Here is a 21,663-nt window from a genome sequence, read left to right as displayed (position 1 = left end):
TGCTAGAGAAGATATTTTAAAAATCCTTAAGCCTGGATAACTCACACCCAGGGGTCCTTTCAGGGCTGGCTGGAGCAGGAGCCAGGATCCACAGGACTGGGAGAGCTCTAAAGCAGCGCTCAGCACTGGGAAGGGCTGGGAGGCAGGAGGGGAGCAAGGAGGGAGAGAGTGCAGCCACAGTTCATGCTGGCTGGAGGTCTCTTTGGACCACTGGGATTTCTCTCCTCATTGTGAGCAGCCATTTGGCTGCAGGAGCCCGTTCTGTAGCGGGAAGGAATTTCACGTGTTGCTTCACGTTGTTCAGATAGTGGTGGAAAAAGAAGCAAAGGCATCACACCAGAGCCACAGCGAGCACATTAAATGGGCTGTGAACTGGGGAAGTGGCCAAGCAGCCATCGGGGGGGCTTCCAGCAGGTCTCATGTCCAGGCACAGGCAGGATCCCCGTGGTGCTGGCAGAGCAGAGCCGTGTCCCTGGCACAGAGCAGCTGTGCTCCCTCTGCAAAGCCACTGCAGGAATCCAGCTCTGCGCCAGATTTTTGTAAATCCTGATCATGGATGGATTTAGGCTTCTCCCGAACAGCACTCCATTTCTCCCCACCGAGGATTAATCCCTGGGATTGTTTCTTTCTGGGTTTATATTCCCAGGGACCCGAGCTGGCTGCATCACACCCACAGAGCAAGAGGCAGGCAGGAATATCCACAGAGCTGCTGTGCCAAACCCTGCTCTCCCATCATCCCAGGAGCTTTCTGACTGCAGCAGACCTGTGTCTTTCCATGAGCCAAAGCTGGGTTTTGCAACAGCTCTGTCCACCAGGAAGGGTGGAGGAGGCTCACAGGGCTTCCCCAGGGTTTTTGGCAGGGCAGGAGGCACGTCCATGGCTCAGGGAGGTGACATGTGTGGGGTAATGCCCAGGGGGACCAGGAGCCCTCTGTGCCCTGAGCCACCAGAGCAGGTGGAATCAGCGTCGGGTCCATCGGTGGTCTGGGAGATGTGGGGACATCCAGAGAGATGCAGGGACATGCAGGGAGATGCAGGGTGATCCAGAGACATCCAGGGAGATCCAGGGACACCCAGATACATCCGGGGACATCCAGAGATACCCAGGTACATCCAGGGAGATGAAGGGAGATGCAGGGACATCCAGGGAGATGAAGGGAGCTGCAGGGACATCCAGGGACACCCAGGTACATCCAAGTACACCAGGGACATCCAAGGAGATGCAAGGACACCCAGATGCAGGTACACCCAGGCACACCCAGGCACATCCAGGGACACCCAGATACATCCAGACATATCCAGGGACACCCAGGTATATCCAGGGACATCCAGGGACCTCCAGGTGGGCCCAGGTACACCCAGGGACATCCAGGGACACCCAGATACATCCAGACATATCCAGGGACACCCAGGTATATCCAGGGACATCCAGGGACCTCCAGGGACATCCAGGTGGGCCCAGGTACACCCAGGGACATCCAGGGACACCCAGATACATCCAGACATATCCAGGTATATCCAGGGACACCCAGGCACATGCAGGGCGACAGGCAGGGCTGGCGCGCCCGCAGTTCTCCCTCCCCGCGGGCAGGGGGCGCTGGCTCGGGCGGGCAGCCCGGAAAGGGCGCTCCTGCCGGTGCCGGGATCGGCGGCAGCAGTGGGATCAGAGGCGGGAACGGCGGGAACAGCGGGATGCAGCCCCGGGAGCGGCCCCGGCAGCGCGGCCCGGCGCTGCCCGCCGCCGTCGGGGCGCTGTGCCGGGCCCTGCCGCCCCGCGGCCGGCCCGCCCCCGACACCCTGCGCCGCGCCAGGTTCGACCGGCCGCAGGCGGTGCGTGACCCCGGAGAGAGGAGAGAGAGCTGCGGGCACCGGCACCGGGCAGTGGCACCGGCACCGGGCAGTGGCATAGGGCAGCTGGTCCCGGGACAGGCCGCTGAGCCCTGCTGCGGTGCGGGCCCGGTTCTGTGCGAGCCCCGTTCGGTGTGTCCTGTGCAGTCCCTGCTCTGTGCAGTCCCTGTTTTCTGGTTTTGGTGCAGTCTCTGCTCTGTGTGTTCTGTGCAGTCCCTGTTTGGTGCAGTCCCTGCTCTGTGTGTTCTGTGTGTTCTGTGCAGTCCCTGTTTGGTGCAGTCCCTGCTCTGTGTGTTCTGTGTGTTCTGTGTGCTCTGTGCAGTCCCAGCAGACCCGTGTTAGGGGTTAGTGTCTCAGACTCACTGCTCTGGGATGTGTCCTGCTCTGTGTCCTGCTGTGGTTTTAAGTCAAGCCTTGGTGTTTCACCCTTCTCAGTGTCACCTGGGCTTTGTTGTCCCTTACCATACTCCAGCTTGGGTCTTGCTGCTCTGCCTCCGAGGCTTCCAGCTCACACACAGGGTACCTCCCTGCCTCGGCTATTTTAAGGATTTTATGAGTGTTGACTGAAATTCCAGCTGTAAGAATCATTATTTGAGTTTGTCAGCATGCTGTCCTTGTGTGGCCAAGAAATGATTCCCAGTTCCAGCTCATTCTGTGATGCCTCTTGTTTATGAGTTTCTGACACTGTCCTGGTCAGATCTTACCAGTGTGTTCTTGTTTGACTGTGGGTGAGCTGTGACACGTGTGGTTGTGTCAGATTTTAGAACGCTCCTCTACATATGGGTCTGACAGTAGAAGTGCTGGGTGTGCAGCCAGCATTAGCCCTTTTCTTTCTGGGTGCTCCTTTCTGTAGATTCATGAGCAGGTAATACATGAACCTGCCTGATCAGATGGTGTTGGCTGGGTCAGCAGGTGTGCTGTTCCATGTGTGATCTTCAGATACGGGCTTAATTGCCTAATTGAGCCTAAATAATATGGCAGATATTATTCCTGCTGATCTCCCTTCCACCCCTCTCTTTTGCAGAGCCTGGACTTCTGGAGGCTGCTGTATGTTCTTCTGAAGCAGATCCACAGGGGCAAGTGGGCAGAGTCTGATGCCATAGGTAACATCATTCTGCTGACTGCAGTTTCCATCTGTTCTGGGAAGGGATTGGCACTGGTTTTGTTGGATTTGTTGGCCTTTGGCTCCCTGCTCCCTGTCCTGAGTGCTCTGTTTTGAACACCTGTGCCACCAACATACTGGGTGTCAGGTTTACTGATGAGTAAATGTGCTGTGAGGCAGGCTTGCTGCTCTTTGATGTGCTTTGTCCTGGAAACTGGGATGTTTGCACAGGCTCTTGAATCCCTGTGACATTTTATTGCAGGTAAATCTCTGCATTCTCAGTATCTGCAAAGACAGAAGTAGGTTTGGTTTTCCTTTGGTTCCTTCTTTTCCCATTCTCTTGGTTCTGTCGGTGCTTTTCTGTCCAGTCCTGTGTCAGAGCCAGGAATTGCAACGTGAGAACCATAAAGGCAGTGGTTTGGATTGAAGTTGTACACAAAACAAGAAGCAGACTGTGTGTGGTTGTTTTAGGGGGACTGTGAATAATGGCTTTATGAACAGGGCCACTGCTCCAGAGAGGAGCTGAATGCAGATTGGCTTCTCAAAATAGCAGAAGATTGTTTACTTCTTAAATGTATGTTATTCCAAGTACAGCACTACTCCTCATCTTCTCCCTTGAGACATGTCTATCTAGGGCCTTTTCATTGTGTGAGAATTGTATTGTGATGAATCAAGGTCTCCTCATACCAAATCCACTTAATATTCACTTTTGCCCTTGAAAGCAGAACAGCCTAAACAACGTTGTATAAGCCCCTGAATAGCTGTGAGGCTGGTGGCTCTGTAAATGGAATTAAGGAAGGTTAAGCACTGTGGAATGCAGAGCAGAACCAGCATAGTTTTGCTGGTAGCTCAGCAGGAAGTCCTGTTACTCACAGGATTTTTCATTTGGCCGTTTTTATTTTTGGTTTTGTTTCTCCACTCATCCACAGTGTGCTGGGTGTATGGCAAGTCTATTTATTGCCTGTCTCCCACAGCATTGTGGATGTGGTGCTGCACATGTGCAGCCTCACTGGATCCTGGCTGCTCCCGTACTAATTGCCTGTAGCATTTGGGGACAGGATTTCCAAGTGCACGTGGCAGGTTCCTGGCTCTAGAGAGAGCAAGCACAACCTGCACTGGTATATTGTGAGGGAGCAATGTGTGGTTCTGCTGAGAACTGCCCAGCTGATTTCTGAGAAACCTTCTTAGTCTCAACTTGGTGATTAAAGCTGAAATTCGGGCTGGAGAGCTGTACTGTTTTTCAAATGACACTAATTACTTTTGCTTGGCAAGTGAATGAGTTGTCTGCTGTGAACACAATCAATATTTCACTGCTTTTCTTCTCTGCCTCAGCTTTGGTCTCTTGTGTATTTAATGCAAATGAATTAAGCCTTGGGCATAGGCACTAAATAACTTTCTCAGGTTTGTGTAGGATCCTGATGCACAACAGAGAATTGAAACAGATTCCTCTAATCCAAGTCTAGTGCCTTAGTCCAGAGATCAAGCTTTCCTTTCCTTTGCTCTTTTTGTACAACCTCTTAATTACCTTGGTTAAAACAGGGAGAGCAGCAGTTGCCAGATCCCAGAGGAGGGCTGTGAAGACTCCTTTGGTGTAGGGGTTACTGTGTGCATAGAAACAGCTTTCTGGAAAAGAGAAGCCATTCTCCAGTGATCTTGTAGCCTTTATTTTTCAAAAGGAAACACTGATCTTTGGCCAGTTCAGGAATGCCACTGAAGCCTGCCAGTCAGTGGTTATAAAATTCTGCAGCTGGCTCCTGGTTTCTCATTCTGTGAGAATTTCTTTTTCACACAGTGAAAAGCCCTTAAATGTAAACTCTGGTGGAAACTTACTGTGAAATCTGGCATGTCACAGCAGTTTAGTGGAGAGTGGACAGTCAGAGTAAGCTGTGTGAATACTCTGGGCATAACGTTGCTGATGAAATAATGACTGAGGGTTCCATGCTGCTTCTTCTTCACAGAGGCTGATGAACTTGGGTGACAACAACCTGACAAGCACACCAGGTAGCAGTGCAATATGCATTTGGATAGTTGGAGGAAATATTTCTTTCCTGGAATTGCTGTTCACTTCTTGTAGCATGTGAAAGAGGTCTGGAGCTGCAATAGATTTTTGTTTGTTTGACAAGTGTAGCAGAAAATGTTCTTCTGAAGCAGTGGTTTCTCATAATACCACTGCCTATGCAGGTGTTTCTTATCTGAGTGTGTGAAGTAATGGATCTGTGTCTGTGCTTGTGCTTGGTTTTTAGTTCCTTTCCATTTCAGCCTGCCAGGCTAGTGCATAGCCCTTATTTGAATATCATCTTGTAAATCACTGGAAATATTTGTCAGGACTCACAGTAGAAGAGCACAGCTTGAGTACAGCTTGAAGTGAGCTGAACCCTGAGGTTCATCCCCAGCTTGGTCTTACTTGCTGAATATACTTTTATGAATAATACCTGTGGAGAAGGGGCTTAGTTGGAAGCCTTAGGAAGGTCTTTCTGTATAAATTTCCTAATCCTAATGCCATAAGAAGATGTCAGAGAGATGTCTGGTGTTATCTTCCATCTGAGTGGTGTTCTTTCCTCTCTCTTGGCTGCACATTACAGAAGAATCCATCTTAGTCCTGGGTACTCACATGACCTTTACTCCTTTTAACGTGAGGTGAGGAAAACAAAGGGACTTCTCTAAGGTCACAGGAAGGTTCTTTGAGCCCAGCTCCAGATCCATGCCTTGACTGCTCACTCCCAATTTTCCTGCCTGGTACACCTCTCCTGTGAGAGCAGAGTGTTGCAGTAAAAGAGGGGGAGATAAAGGATCAGAACAACACAGAAATTCAGGTGGTGAATTTCTTTGGTGGGTCTGGCCTGAGTGATATATCAGAGCAAGGAAATGGTGATAAAAGAAGAAAAAAGAACCCTGACTTGCTCTCCTTTACTCCACTCTGATATGTGGTTTTTTGAGGAGCTCCTTGAACTGCAGATGGCAGCATGTGATGCTTATTTGCTTTGAAAAAGGAGGAAAGCATGGCTTGATCATCCTTCCTTTTGGAGTATTTCTGCCTTTACCTGTTATGGCAGTTCCTTTCTTGACAAATGCACACAAAAAAAGGAAAGGATGACATGAAAACCCTGCTCATGTAAGAATGTTCACGAGTGATCAAAATAAAATCTGAAATATCTCCATGCTCCTCTTGTGCTTGAGGGATTGGAGTGCACATCTACAGCAGGATTCTTAGCAAGGCACAGGCATTTCTGCCACCCTGACATGGGGAAGGGAAGCTGCTTGTTTCATTCACAGGGTCTGTGGAAAGAGCAAATGGAGTGATTTAGGTCTTTTGCTTTGTAAGAATGCCTGAAGTGCATGAAACTGTAGATTCCTCTGGCTCCACCCAGCTGTGACAGCTGTCAGAATGAATGCCCAAGGGAAAGAAAAGAGCAAATCTAGCAGGATGCTTTCCACAGCATGGGGGAATATTCCTTTAGCCTCCAGCAGTTCACATCTCAGACTTTCCCATCCATAAGTTTCCATGAGCTGCTGCTCTGTAATTCCAGTTCCTCCTTGAGCCTGAGTGATTTAAAGAGTCCACAGTGTCCCACAGTGAAGAATTTCAGAATTTTGCTACGTGTGTGAAGAGCATCTCTTTTATCTTGTTTTGACTCACGTGCTTGCTGACTTTGGTGGCTCACAGTTCTTGTGCTGAGTGTTGTGCAAACAAATCATCCACTCTTCACCCACTGCACAGCACTCAGGATTTTGAAGAGTTTTGTCATATCCATTCTTGCTCATCTTCTTGGCCTGCTTCATTGCTTCTTACAATGCAGCTGTTCTGTACTGTGATTGTACTTGTCCTTTCTCTTTCTTTCGTTCCAAATTGTCTGTAGACTTAATGGGAGTGAAGAAATAGGGGTCACAGTGGGTAATTGTGTTCTGTTCAGTGTCCTGGCTACGTTTCTCACACTGACTTTGCCTTTGGATGCCTGTCAGAACCAATTGTGATACTGTCATTAAAAACCTTATCATCATCTGAGACTGTGTTCCTGAGCCCACTGAGCAGTTCCAGGTCCAGTCTAATGTTGTAAGTCAGTAAAGTTAGGAACATTTCTTTCTTGGTGCACATAATTTTTCATTTTTTTCTAAAAATACTTTTATCTGTCTCTTTAAAGCTTGGGCTCAAGGTTCTGCAGTCCTTCATGATCTGCCTGCATTCTTTACTACTATTATCACATCAGCACCAAGTTTTCTGTCATTGTCACATTCTCCAAGTGTCATTTTGAGCTGTTTGAACAGCAGCTGTTTAGCACAGAGCCCTCATGTGAAACCACTCTTTGTTCCTGCCCTCTGGTTCTTGTCTGCTGGGCACTTGTCATTGATTCAAGGGCTTTTCCTCTCCCTCCACTGCAGTGCTTTGGTTTCTTAGTGCAAGCTGAATCCCAGTGGGAAGTCTAAATGGCTTGATTTGGTTGAATCTTCCTTAATCACTTGCTTCTTGTCGCCCTCAGAGAGCTCCAGAAACTTTTGGAGCAGGTCTTCCTTTTACCACTGTTGGCTCTTAGCCAGTCGGTGTTGTTTTCACTGTCCCCCTAATTATGTTCTTTATTCTGTTTTTGACTTAGTACAGAGCCAAGGCTTACTGGGCAGAACCTTTTATAATAATGACTTTCTCTGTGTTTCCTCAGTATTTTACAGTCGTGCAGTGCCTGTCTTGTAGCTGTCAGGTCCCATTTGCTGGTGTGAAGGAATATGGATGAGAGGCTTCCTGAGAATTTAGCAGCCCGTGTGCTGTGCTGCATTATCTCTGCTCTCTGGTGCTCAGAGATTTGCAGCAGGCTGTGAAACTCCTATCTCTGAATTCCAGTGCAGTTCAGGAGTAAAGTGATTTCAGAGTGTTTACTAATTCATAGCGTGCTTGGTGACTCATAAAAAATGAATAGGTGAGTTGGAGTCCTGTTCTAGTGGGGGTGGCTAATTACCTTTGTTGCCTCTGTTAATTTCTCAGAGGCCATTACCGATCTTGATCCCAACTTTGAATTTCTTCTTTCCCCTGAGCAGCAGTTCCTGTAATCAGAATGGGGCTGTTTAAAGAAGGCTTTTTTTACACTTTCCCTCCTGTCCTTCACCAGTTGTTGATTGTTGCATATAGATAAAACCTTAGAAAAGAAAGGCCTTATAAAGCATGGTTTAAACCTTACTATTCTGGCTAAGCTAACCTGTGAAGTTCCCATGAGAAAAAAATTGTAAAAATAAAAATCAGTCTATTCTTATGAGAAAACGGTTCACACCTACAAAAATAAAAAGTCTATCCCATGAGAATCCATGAAGAAAAAATAAAACTAGAAAGAAAGAAAAAATCTGATGAACATGTACTCTAGCCATCACCAACCAATAGAGTTTCAATAATTTGCTAACCTATTAAATTCAAACACAGTACCTTCTAATACCATATAAAAAAAATTTTACAATTGTACAATAAAAATAAAATTTTTATTAAAAAAACTATGTCATCCATCTCATTTCTGTCTCCAAGGCAAGGCTACAGCAACAGTTGATAAAGAATTAAGTCCCCAGTCTTCCTGAGGCTGGATTAAAAACTCTGCCTGAAAGTGCTTTTTTCTTTTGCTTTTACTCAGGATTGAATGTTTAAGAGATGGATTTTTTGTTTGGACTTGGTTGTTTATTAAATTTTATTCAAAGTACGGAGAGTTCTTTAGTACTTTTAGCTATTAGTGAGAAAATGGAGGTGAATTTAGTTAGTTATAAAGTTTTTTTAAAGGCTAATTATCTAATGAAAGGTTAGCATTTATATTATTTATGCTTTTGACTTAATAACCAAACACGTGTGCCTCGTACTGCAGTACTTTCTATCAAACTAAAAACTATTATTTGAAACTAAGATGAAGAAGGAACAAGAAGGAAGAAAGGGATAATGTCTGAGAACTTCCGTTTTGTTCTATATTCTAAAACTCTAAATTCAAAACTTCACTATGTAAAATGACACATTTCTATTCTAACTACAGTGATTTTAACTCTGTTACTTAAATTTGGAAGCCTTCTCCATGGCCTCAAGTCAAAAGCAGTGTTCTCCTGGGGGTCGGTGCCTGACAGCACAGAAAGCTCAAAATTCCCAGGTTGGAACTTCAGGGTTCCAGCATGTGCCCTTGGAGGAGCAGGGTGTCACTCTGGGCTGTTTTGTCCTTGCAGGTGACCAGGTGAGCTTTGTGAAGTGGGCACTGTGGTACCACGGCTACAGGCGGCCCCAGCTCCAGCAGCTCCCTGCTGATGGCTCCAGGGGCAGCCGGGAGTTACTGCTGGCCTTTTCCTGGCTGCTGCACAGCCTGCACCTCCTGGAGCTGCTGCTGGCTCAGAACAGGCTCCAGACTGGGGATGAGACCTCTGTGTGCACGGTGAGCATGTGTCCTTGCACCCTGTCCTGTCATTGGTATCCTCACACAGGGCACTGATTGATGGTGGTCTCATAACTGATGCAAGCATCAGTCCCTTTTTGTCCTACACTAAAACCTTTGTGCCTTCTCCCTGTAAACTTCCCACAGGCAGCTCCACACAGCACTGACTCTTTCTCTGACAGCCAACTCTTTCCTGTCCCTCTCAGAACACCCTAACCCTTCCTCCTGGCAGCACCAGCAAACTTCAGCTGGCTAAGCCACTGTTCTGTAACACCCATCCTCACTGGACATAGCTGGGCCCTGGAAAGGGCAAGGCTGCTTGGGATGAGATTGCCTTCAGCACTGTCTCTATTCCACCTGTCCCCAGGTCACCTGTAACAGCAGCTGTGTTACCAGCAGTGTGTGATGGGTTGGCAGATGAGTGATTTCAGCTCTAAAAAAGGCCAGCAGCTCTTTTCACTCCCTTCTCTAAGCTTTCTGTGTGCAGGTCATCTGGGTTCTTTATCAAACTCCCAGCCCTGCCTGAATTCCCTGATTTCTGTGCACTGTGGAGTGCAGGTAAGTGAATGTCTTTGGTTTCAGCTGCTGGGTTTTGGGTTCCCAGACTGAGCTGTGAGTGGCTGTGCAGGGCAGGCAAACAGGACAGCAGTGAGTGCTGGGTGTGTTGGCACCGTTGGGTAAGGCAAACAACACTTTTTTTTGCAAACAGCAAGGTCTGAAATGGCAGCTCCTGCTCTTGGGGTAACTAATGACCTTGTGACCTCTTTGAGAACACACTGGAGTGTGCTGTTTTCTCCATTAATAAAAGCTGTTAGCACATAGAAAGTCTGTTCTGAAGTAACCATCATCTAGTCAGACACTTAATTACTGCTCAGTCTGCTTCAAAGTGACAGGGTCACAGAATTTCAGCTTTTTGGCAAAGGACACTGAAGGTTGGAAATTCTACCTGCTGATAATCTTATGATATCTAAGGTTTGTGGTCTTTCATGAACCCATGTATGTTTTTTCCCTGGTTTTCTAGAGCCTTTTTAGGGGACAGCAAAGCAGGAAAGCCAAAGTTTGGAAAGCTATTATGTAAAAATAGTGTCTTCAGAAAGAAAACACTTGTACAAATGGAAAACAGGAAAGAATCCTCTTTGTAACAACATTACAAGAAGTATTTTGAGGAAAGGGACCACTCTGCTGCACTACAATTATTTGCTGCACAGAAGAGGGAGCACAAGAGGCTGAGTTGAGTGGCAGTGCCATCCATTTATGTGAAGGCTGCCTTGAGATTTCAGAAAAAACACTGCTGGAGAACTTTAAAGTAAAAACTTCTCTTTTACCTTTTTCTTGTTTTTCATCTGTGGTAGCAGGTTTTGGTTTTTTTTTTTTTTTTTGTATCTTTAATTTCTGTTATGAAAGAGTGACAAGTAAGTGTGACATGAATTCAGGGAATGGGGCAGCACCTGTGTTATTTTCTCTGAAGGCTTTAAGTTTTACATTTCCAAAAAAGGGATGAAAGAACTGTGGTAATAAAATGTTATCTCTTATGGCCACACATACTGGTGTGTCAGTTCTCACCTGCTGTACTTGTGTTTCTCAAAGAGCATGGAATGCATATTAAATGTTTTTACTCAATAACTGTCCAAAACAGTGTTTGGAAAGGCTTAAGAATCTAAAATTTATTTTTTTCTTTCAATAGACCAAACAAAAATTGTATAGACTGGAAGCTGGAGTTATCTTGTGTATGTAAAGCTCATTGTATGAAAGAAAACATTTCTTGTATGCTGTTCATCCAGCAGTGTTCGTGCTCCAATAAAAATAGATATTTGCAAGGAAAAAAAGAGAAGGTAGTTACAGCATGACTAGTGGGTTTTGTGATTCTCCATCACAAGAAAGTTAAAACAAATGGAATTTTAAGGGAGAGGTCTTAACTTTTATTTGATCAACTAGGCATTGCAAAATCAATACATTCAGCCTTTAGGAGCCAACCAAATGAAAATCTAGGAGTGCACAGGCAGGGAGGGATGCAGGGAGGCAGTGATGGGTGGGTCACACCTCATTTTGGTCAGTGAATGTGCTCCTTGTAAACCACTCAAGAAAACCTGTTGTTTGGTTCATAAAAGTGTGAAGTTTTGTTGTTAGATACTGTTATTTGCTGGCTGTTGTTATTTTGTGAGGTAACCATGTGACAAAGCCTGCTCATCAGCAATAAAACCCCAAAATCTCAGTAAGAGAGGTGGAAGGTGAGGTTGTCACTTTGCTACTTGACATCTTGTAAGTTAGCACACCAGAGGTGTAGTCTCTGCAGTCTTAACTCTCTTCTATTGCAGTAAAGTGAAATAAACAGGTAAAAGAAGAGGAGAAAACCTTCACTCAGGAAAAATCTGTCTCAAAAAAATAGAAGTAAGAAAAGGAAATGCTCTTTAAAACAACTGAAATGAAATTCTCAGTTGAGAACTTGAAAAATCTTCCACTGAATGGGATCTTTAATGATTACAAACAATTGAAAATATTTTCCTGAAGTGAAAATGCTGTAATACAAAAATCCATGCAATACATTTGGTGCTGTGCATGGCTGAGATCTCTGCCAAAATGAGCAAAGTGTGAAAGCCAATACTTGCTGGAAAAGTGCATCTGTTGGGCTATCAGTGAGAATAAATTCAGAGAGAATCCTTACCCTTTGTCTTCATTTAAAGGAAAGGAGTCTCAATAACTGTAGGCATAGCTCTAGTTCAAACTGATATTCATGTCCTTTGCTTTTAAAATTTTGTGTGAAATCCACAAAGATGAACAGGGGTCTGTTGTGTGAGAAAAGAGAATGGAGCTAATCCCCAAATTAAGTGTGCAATCATGTTCTGACTGTTCTTTCAGCCTAAGTTTAAAACAAAGCCTGCTGAATTGCTGATAATGTGCCAAATACCCAACATATCAAGGGCCAATTAATTTAAATAATTTCATTTCAGACTACCACACTCTAGCCTTTTTTTTCCTTTGCAGTTCCTTAGCAACCCAGTTTTCCTTCCCTGCAAATTGAACACTTCCATCAGCTCTAAAGGATTTTCAGAGGTACAAGGGTGTTCATGACACATGATGGACAAGGAGCTCAAGCTCTGCCTGGAATTCTTAATCTTTAGATCCTGGGCTGGGGAAAGCTTCCACAAGCTGTCTTTTACATGCACTTACATCTTCAGAATCAAAAGTTCAGTGAAATCACAAACTCCAAGATGATGAAAGGTGGTGGGAGGTAGTGCTGGAGTCAGAACTCACTGTGAGGTGGCTGTGGTAAGGACAGGCATGGTTAGCCTGGGGTGGTGGTAAGAGATTCTTTCCTTCCTTCAGGGCACCTCCAGCTGGGGTTTTTTTGGCAGGGCAGTGCTGCAGTGTCTCCTGAGCCAGGATCGTGGTGCCTGGGGCAGGTTGTCCCAGTGAGCAGGGCTGGGGAAGGATCCTTCAGCCCTTCCTCAGCCCCTTCTGGCATGTGGAGTTTACAAACTGGGAAGGGAAACAGCTAAAGGAGCAAACTGTGTTGTGCAGGAAGAGGGGATCCATAATCCATGATGAACTTTCGAGCTGGGCTGCAGCAGTTCAGGTTCTCTGAATTTACTGTGCTCATCTGTCAGCAGATTGGTGACTCCAGAGGCAGTAAGTGAAAGTTCAGAGCCTGCATGGGCCAGCTCTTTAGGAGAAGTAATCACTAACTCTGTTAGATCTATAAAGACTAAAATCCAATCTGAATTGGAGGCTCACATCGATGCACTGAAGTGTCTGCTTGGGAATTCTCCCTGCTAATTGCATTAAAGCACTGGGCCAGTCATTGATGGACATGGTTTTCAAAGGCTTTTGACACCCCTTGTGGGTTTCCATCTCAGCTGTGCACTGTTGTGATGTCTGTCTCAATGCCTTCTGTTGCTTTGGTGATCATGTACAGGCAGATTATTCTCAAGTGCCATTTATTGATTCCTATTCACACATAACAAATCCTAATGTACAAGACACAGCTGAAAAAAATCCTGTACTGAAACTGTCTCCTCCACTGAACTTGCAAGGCACACCTGGGGAGTTCTCATTCTCTCTGAGAAGCATATAATTGATATAAACTTGCCTTTTTAGCACATGCAATATTTGACTAATTCGTATTTACCTCGCTTTTTACATTTCAGTGATCTTTCTCCAAATCTGGGATGGTTTGAGCAGGTAACAGCAGAGCTCTGTGAGCTCATATTCTTTGTGTTTCCAGAGAGGAATGCTGCCTGTACTGCTTTTATTTCTACAGCTGAAATTAATCTGTGTGCCCTGTAATTTAATTATGTGTGGAGGCTGCTGAGCTTTTAAAAAGGGTGTAGTGATGTTATATCCCTCATGATCATCAGGAGATGTTGTACAAACACTGGTTCTTGTTTCCACTAATTCCCTGTGTCTGCTTCTGGCCCTCTCAGTGAAATTGGATGCCCCTCCTCTTTTGTGAATTTGCAGTAATCAACAAATAGAGCTATTATGTCTCTTGTGCTTGGAATTCGTGCATGTGTCTCTAGCATGCCAAAGTGAACTCAGTTTAATTACTTCTGGTGAGCAAAAAAAGAAGGTAAACATTCCTTCTGTCCCTTAGGTTTGCAGTTTGATTAATCTTGGGTTTGTCATGGTCTAGTTTGGCTCACTGGCTATTTCCAGTGTGGTGTAAGGCTTAGCTTGGTCTAATCTTGTTGTTGAAATGCCTTTCTTTTACAGAGAACTTGACAATCACTGCTGTTCCATAAACCATGTTATTAGAGGAAAGTTAAAGTAGCAGCCAAGCTCCATGTTCCCCCCAGCAGAAAACCTTAGGCACTAGTTTCAGGGAAAAGTAGTTTTCTGCCTTTTTTTCCCACGTCTTCATCAATTCCAGCAAGGACAGAGGAGGGAATTTTATTAACTTTATTGATTCTGACTCAGAAGCGTAATTACTTTCCAGATCTTTATGGGCTGTATTAGTCTGTCAGCTTTCATTTTTTGCTTTTCCTCCCTTATTCCCTCAGCTTACACGTCTGTTCTCTTTGTCCTCCTGTCTTCCTAGTAACTGTCACCATTTATGTTTTTGCCCTTTTCCTGCTATTACTGTTGCTGGATTCTTTAGCTGCTAAGGAACATTCTTTTTTTAAAATCCATCTGTGAAACCTGAGCAGGATCCCTGAAGTTTCTCCTGCAGGATTTTCCTCACCTCAGTGTGGCTGACAAGTCTGTTGTGGCATATTTTGAATTTGTCATGGTACCTCCTTCCTGTGCTACACTGGAAGATTTGCAGTTACCAACATTTGTCTTTGCTTGACACAGTGAATGCAAAATTAAGAAGTGAGTTTGTTTTTTTTTTTTTTTTTCTCCAGACAGCATGTCAAAGTGAAACACTCTAAAAGACAAGTCTGAACTGATCAGGAAGGCTTGTAATTTATTGAATCTGGTAATGTCTGAGTTGCAGAATTTCTTGAACTTGACATTACAGTTCTGGATGGGGTTCAGCAGCAGGCACTGGAGCTGTGGGAGGAGAAGATGGTGGGGACTGGTGTGCTAGCAGGAAGGTTTACCATGGTCATACTCTGCTGAAATCCAGCACGGGGAGCTCCTTCCTTGGCTGCTGGGGAAACAGGAGGGATTCTGAGATGTTCCAGTGCCTCTCCTGCCCTCCAGTGCCAGGGAGCAGCCAGTGCCCTTGGTTTGTTCTGATCATCTTTGGAGTTCAGTGTGAACATCAGGTTTTGGTGTCCCACTGCAAGCAGCCTGGGTTTAACTCACTGGAGAGGATCCCTTGGAATAAAGCACTTTTCCCCCAGGAACTTGTGGAGAGGGGCATGACAGAGCTCTGCCTCCTCCCTCCTGCAGGGCAGGTGCTGTTCCCCTGTGCTCCTCCAGCTCCAGGTGTGCTGTGTCTGCAGGGATCTCCATCCTTCTGCCTCCAGGGACTGCCCCTCCTGCCACGGGGGAGCAAATGGCCATGGGCAAGGGGAGCTACAGCTGCAGGCAGGGGGAAAAAGCAGTGAAGGTGTTATCTGTATATATCTGTTATACACAGGTATACACAGCATTTCATGGGCTCTGCAGAACTCTCTCCCAGTTAAGGTCTACCCTGTCTTACCTAAGGTCTACTTTATCTTGGTCTTAGGATATTTAGTTCCCATGTTCTGTCTGAATATGTAATGCAGTGAGCATTGGGATTTTAACGTTCTTTTAAAACCTTGCAGCTCCAAAGATGAGGCAGTGCTGCCGGGCTCTTTGAAAGGCATCGTGCTTTTGCTGTACTGCAGAGCTCTAAAATAACCTCCCAAATGAGTGGGGAGGGATGGATGGGATAAAGGACTCACTGCTCCAGTGCCTCAGGCCCGTGGCTACTGCCAGAGAGGCTTGTTTGAACAAGGCAGGCATAGGTAAGAGCTGTGTTCACATTTTCTCTCTTCCCTCAGCACCTTCTCTTTTTCACTCTTTGCCAAGAGTAAGCTCTTGGGAGTGCTGTTGTGAGGAGTAATTCTTACAAAAGGCACAGAAATTTAAAAGCTAAAAGGCCTTGTGGAAACACAGGACTTTACTTTTTTTTATTTTAATTGCTGGATGCGATATGAGCAGAACTTGGATGTTGTGAGCACTTAGGTTTGTGGAAAACTCACTCTCCTATGCAAATATCTGGAGATTTAATTGGTGTGTGCACCATGTGGGAATGGGTTTTTACACCATCTATCTTTCCCTGCATAAATCCAATCTGGATCCTGCCTTGTCTAGGAGAAAATCCATTTAGTGTTGTTTATGATGCTATTAATGAAAATAGTGCTGTCCCTTTTGCATTCATCTGTTCACATTGTTCCTTTTCACATTTTCCCTCCTGCAGATAGATATATGGCTGTATTAATTAAGAAGGCATGTCTGATACTGTTATTTCTGGCTATGGTGTTTAATTTAAAGAAAAAAAGAGATGTTCTGTTTAAAGATGTGTAATTACAGAAGTTAACATATGTTATGTCACATCAAAACCACCGTGTGAATTACGAGCGGTTCGGAACGAGCTCTCAGTAAAAGCTGCAGGAGCCCTTTATTGGCTTGATTTATGGGATTGCCTTTGCCATTCCTGAGCCCTGCAGTGAGGATCTAAATATGCTCCTACCCACCTTTGTGACACCAGGCTGTGTGCTGTGTGTGGTTAAGATCTGAGTGGTAACTCAGAAATATTTTCTGTCTGCAGCCAGGGTAAACCCAGTGCAGGTGAGCACTGGAGGGTTCAGCTGGCAGCTGCTTTGTGTTGCTCTGCTCAAGGATTTGACCTCGTGAATGTATCCATGGGTTAATCACCTTATCCACGTTCCAGCAGGCTGGTTTCTCCATGGGTAGCATGAGCAGCAGATTGCTTGCTGTCTGTCCAGATGTGGAGGCAGAGAGCCGGTGCTTGGGGGGGTTTGGAGGATGCCTGGGAAAGGCTCAGCTCGGTGGGGATGAGCTGGGCTCTGTCCTGGGCCGACAGGTGGCAGCTCACAGTCAGGAAAGAGCATCCCTGGGGGAGCCAGCCCTGCCGTTCTGTGTTTTACAGCACTGCAGGCAGCACAGCTTTTTCTCTCCCATTGCCTGCACAGGGCACATGAATTTATTAAGGTAAGGATTTATAAGCCTCAAAGATTCCTATATCAGTAGGAATAGTGCAGAAAGTCTAGATGAAGTTACACAGCAGAGTGTTTCCTCTGCAGTCATGCTTGTGGCATATTGCCAGATCTGCAAGGAATTCTGCATTAAATCAGTTTTTGGAGTTTGTGTAATTTAGTGTATGAACAGAGCAAGATCTACTCTGTACCAAGTCACTAAAATCCTCAAATGGAGCAGGCAGTGGAAGAAATGCTCCCTTCTCACGTGTCTACAAACACACTGGTGCCAGTGTTGTTCTTTGATGAAGTATTTATATGATGAAGTACTTGTTTAATTTATTTCCATCCACCGTTGGTACACCTGCTCTCTGATTCCTGATAATGTGGGATTGCTTTATATTTCAAACCAAAAAGAAAAGCTTCATTTCTGCTGTTGAAGTTGGAACTTCTTAATCTTTAATTTTTCTCTGAGCACGTTGCATGCAAGTTGTTTCCTCAGATGCATGGAATGTGACTGAAGATTGATACAGCACCATGTCTTTTTCACACCCTCCTTTCTCCCACCCCTTATTCTTTTCCTCGGAGTACTTTCATATCTAAAGGCTTTTTTAGTTCACTGTATTTCATGACTCTGACTTGTCTGCTCAGAACAATTCTGCCAGGAGGACTTGGACAGTGTTGGGAGTTTTTTATGCACTTGCTGCACTGTCTAACCACAAGCCTATTCACACTTCTTGGGAATGATATGACACCTTTTTTTTTTTTATGATTTGACTTGAAATAGCTTGGGATGGAATGTTAAGGGCAAAATTTGTGTGTTAAAGACTGAATTTTAGGCTGCCTTGCAAAAATGGTTAAATCTATGTTTTTGGGACATAAACCATGTTCAGGTCTGACTAAACCAGAGGTGTATTTGTGAGCCTGGGGCAAGTTTTGTAGTTTGTGAGCCACCTTAACTGGGATGGTGATGGGTGATGTCTTGGAATGTGTATTTGTTCTGGGGCTTAGCTCTTCATTTCTCCTGGATCTTTTACCACAGGAGAGCTGGTTCTGCTCAAGTGTGGGCAGGCTGATGGTTCAGAAACTGGCTTGGAGAGAGCTCATGTCAATGTATGTTTGTCACTGTGATCAGGCTTGTGCTTGCTTTTCTAAGTCTTGCCAAGGATGGATACTGAAAAGTTAAAACTTGGAGCTTTTAGGATGGAAATCTCCTTTGGGGTGAGGTGTGGTGAGAGTAGAAATGAGGAGCTATCATTCTACCTTCTGCTTAATCAATTTATTTTTATGATTTATTATTTTAATTATTTATTTAATCTTCTGCTTAATCCAAAGTTACACTGCTCAGGGGTGCTCTGGCAGTCCACATCACCCAGTTTGACCAGACCACCACCAGTAATGGGAAAATATTCCCAGCATGGTGATGAGGGCATTGATGTTTGCTACCAATTCCTGCAGCTGATCCAGGCACATCCCTTCTCTGAGATGGAATCAAAGAGAAGCATTAATTGCAGCAAACAATTAATGGCAGATAATGCTTCTCTGGGAAGTGGCTGTGGAATGATCTCTTCCAAAAGTGGCCTGGAGCATTCCAAGGGTGGGAAGGCTGCTGAGGTCTCTGGGTGCTCTCTTTGTGAACTGGACTGAAAAATCTGCACTTCTGTATCTCAGAGTGAATGTAGGTGTGTACCTGGCTTGCTGCATCGATTAGATAAATTCACAGTGGTATTTGAAGCAAAGACTGGAGCTTGGGCTGGTGTTTTAGTGATTTTTCACCCACTGAGAGAGCAGTAAATAGCCTTAGATTGTAAAGATGGGACTGGAAATTGAGGTCACAGTATAATATGCAAGACCTTTTTTTTTTTAACCTTGTTTACTTTGTGCCAGGCTAAGTATTTCATAGCAAAAGTAAATTTTTTGTGCAGTTTGTGAAATAAATAATGGAGAGGTCCTGTTAAAAATGCATTGGCTGGCTTCCTTATTTTAATATTAATAAGGCAGGTTGCTACAATAAAATTAGCTCTGCATGGTGTTTGTCACTGTACTGCCAAAGCAATCGAGTCTAATGCCATTCCTTCCTGAAATAAATCCCCAGGAGAGCAGTATTTGTGCTGTTCTGAAACCTCTAACCAGGGAAGCTGGAGTAGAACTGTAAATTATGGACAATGCAGATTTTAATCTGGGATTCCCAAGCCTGTCTTCGGCCTTGTGGCTTTCTAGCTGCTTATGTGAGGTGTTTTAATATTCTTTACACATGGGTTTTCTCTGCTGCCAGGTCTGATATCCAACTGCTTGGCTTATCATGCTAATGGACACCTTGGTAATCATACCTGCATGAAACCATCCTGTCTGGGGCAAAACAGGGTATTTCCCCAAAAAAACTGTGGAGATTAGGAGCCTGGAGACAAAGGAAAAGAGGAGGAAGAGGGACATTGGAATTGGCACAAACTTTTCTTCTTTCCTCCTTCTTTCTTTCCTTCTTCTTTCTTCCTTCTCTTTCCCTCTTTCCTCCTTCTTTCCTTCTTCTTCCCTTCTTTCCTCTCTTCCTTTCCTCTCTTCTTTCCCTTCTCTCCTTCTTTCCTCCTTTTTCTTTTTTCCCTTGGTTAGAGATGAATCTGTGCCTTTCAAAGCAGAAGCCCTTTACCAGCCCTGTACCTCTGTGATTTATAGCACGTGTTTATCTGAGCCATGGAACAAACCTGTAATATTGATACAGTTTGCTATGTGACCAGAACAGCATTTCTGTGCTTATAAATTATAGGAACACTCATTGTGATACAGGCCCTGTCAGCTGGAGATATTTAGGTTAAAACAAGAGTTAGGGGGTTATTTGATCATGGTTGTAGACAAACTTCTGTTGAAATCTAAGGCAAGATTAAATCTCTTCATTTTACAGTTTGCATTGTTAGTTTAGGATCCAAATTGGAACTACATTCCAGCTTTGCCTGCCAACTGGATCCTTTGAAGATTTTACTGAACGTGGAAATCTGTGAAGCAGGGAAGCACATATGTTTAAATACCATCAAGGTCTGTGGGTCCAAATATCTGCTGAAGTGTTTTCTTGAAAACAGTCATGTTTCAAGAAGGCTTTTTAAATTTCTACTTTAAAGAAATGTCTTGAGACATTTCCTTTCAGAATGGCAAACATCCATTCTGAATAACCAGGCCTTTGCAGTTGTGTGTTATTCCTATTTCTTGTGACATGTTGTAGTAGAAATATTTGGAATGATGGGTTGTGTTTATTGTGTGCCATTCCTATAGACTGCATGAAATGGGGAGCTTCACTTTAAATGGTATTACTGGCATCAGAAGTAAAACTACCCATGGCTTCTTCCCCTTTTAATTTGCAATCTGCAGGAGTTTTAGCTGAAAAGGGAGAGATCTGTCTGTACATGTGAATGATCTCTTTGTGATGGGGCTGGGGGAGGTGGAATTCCCTGTATTCCTCAGGAAGGAGGGATGACAGAAATGTGCAGCAGGAATTTCATCAGAGGATGAAGGTGTTGGCTGCTGTTGGCTTTTTTATCTGCAGCAGAAGAAAAGTGGGACAAGATAAACAAATGGAAACTCCTTCCCTCTCTCTTCTTCCTTCCAAATTACTCTAGAAAAAGGCAAAACAAGCAAGCCAGATGATACAGCTGGAGCTGTGCAGTCCTGGCCATTGCCAGCTGCATGATTTCTCCTTTTCCTCAATCCTGCCAGACGGGAAATGCTGGATGGAGAAAAGAAAATAGCTGGGCAAGAACAGGCCAATGATTTTGTCCCTATATAAGTTATTGATTTACAAAATAGGGTCTCAGGAAGACACTGCAGGAGCTAAATCTGTTTTTTATGTTCTTTGACATATTAGAACCCAGTAAAAATACAATTTTTCCCATCTGGGCAAAGAACATGCTTGCTGTCTCAGGAACACTGTGTCCTCCTGGGTAGGGAAAATGAAAGATGGGAGAGGAGACAGCTCAGCACGTCACAGCTGAGAAGCTGATATTTATTCCACACTTCTCTGCTTGTTTAGGCTGTTCCCAGTCCTGTACTCTGATTTCTCTGTACTGCTGGAATTGACTTCATTTTAGGGCGATTTGGCCCACATACCTTGTATGTTCACTCCTGAACGACTTGAAAAAGTTGAAACGAATTAAAACCCGTGTGCTGCTGTTTCCTGCTTTCAGTGTGAAGAGGACGTGGCCAGCAGCCAGGAAGGTCCAGGTGAAGCAGGAGCTGAGGACAGGGTGGATGTTCGCTACCTGCAGTGCTTACATGGGAGGCTGAGGTTGCAGTGGGGAGCTTTGCACGCTCAGTACCAGGAGCAGTGCAAACTTCTGCACAAGGTAAATGATTCCTCTAACTCACTATGGCATAGTTTATTATTTAAAAGCCTTGTCAGCAAGAGCTAAATGTACAGATTATTCTCGTTTGCTAGTTCTGCATTTTCTGTAGATAAGAGTGAAGCACTCTAAGCACCTCTGTCTTTCCCCAGTGTGGCAGAACCATGAGAAAATGTTGTGTGTTCAGTGTTTGTTAGGTTGTAATTGTATAAAAGTCTCTTTTGCAGGTTGGCACATTAGTCACTTCTGCAACCACAAGCTGCTGCTGTTTTTTCTCAGAAAATGCCTGGTAGAAACAAGACAGAACATTCTGGTTCTCCAGACAAGAAGTAGTGATGCAGAACTATAAGTTCACTGGAAATGTGCATTCAGAATGTTAAGCATAAATATTCAAAGTAATAGCAAAATAAAATGCAAAAATCTCTTTCCAAAGTGCTAGGG

At 44.7% G+C, this 21,663-nt stretch overlaps 1 protein-coding gene across 2 annotated transcripts in view; it reads left to right on the top strand.

Moving 5' to 3' along the window:
• The first annotated feature begins 1,665 nt into the window (after nucleotides 1–1,665).
• The window catches only part of TEDC1 (tubulin epsilon and delta complex 1), a 68,257-nt gene continuing 48,259 nt past the window's right edge, over nucleotides 1,666–21,663 (top strand). Inside the window, exons 1-4 of one of the 2 annotated variants that reach the window (XM_088170226.1) lie at nucleotides 1,666–1,829; nucleotides 2,872–2,950; nucleotides 9,124–9,326; nucleotides 21,067–21,225. In XM_088170226.1, the coding sequence (XP_088026352.1) occupies nucleotides 1,692–1,829; nucleotides 2,872–2,950; nucleotides 9,124–9,326; nucleotides 21,067–21,225 (579 nt within the window). In that variant the 5' untranslated portion in view covers nucleotides 1,666–1,691. The remainder of the gene's footprint in view (nucleotides 1,830–2,871; nucleotides 2,951–9,123; nucleotides 9,327–21,066; nucleotides 21,226–21,663) is intronic. The other variant, XM_088170227.1, reaches the window with a different exon arrangement.

The sequence above is a fragment of the Sturnus vulgaris genome, chromosome 9 (assembly GCF_052056855.1).
Source record: "Sturnus vulgaris isolate bStuVul1 chromosome 9, bStuVul1.hap1, whole genome shotgun sequence".
Taxonomy (NCBI): domain Eukaryota; kingdom Metazoa; phylum Chordata; class Aves; order Passeriformes; family Sturnidae; genus Sturnus; species Sturnus vulgaris.
The sequence above is the reverse complement of the archived record's forward strand: the minus strand, read 5'-3'. Positions and strand labels throughout refer to the sequence as shown.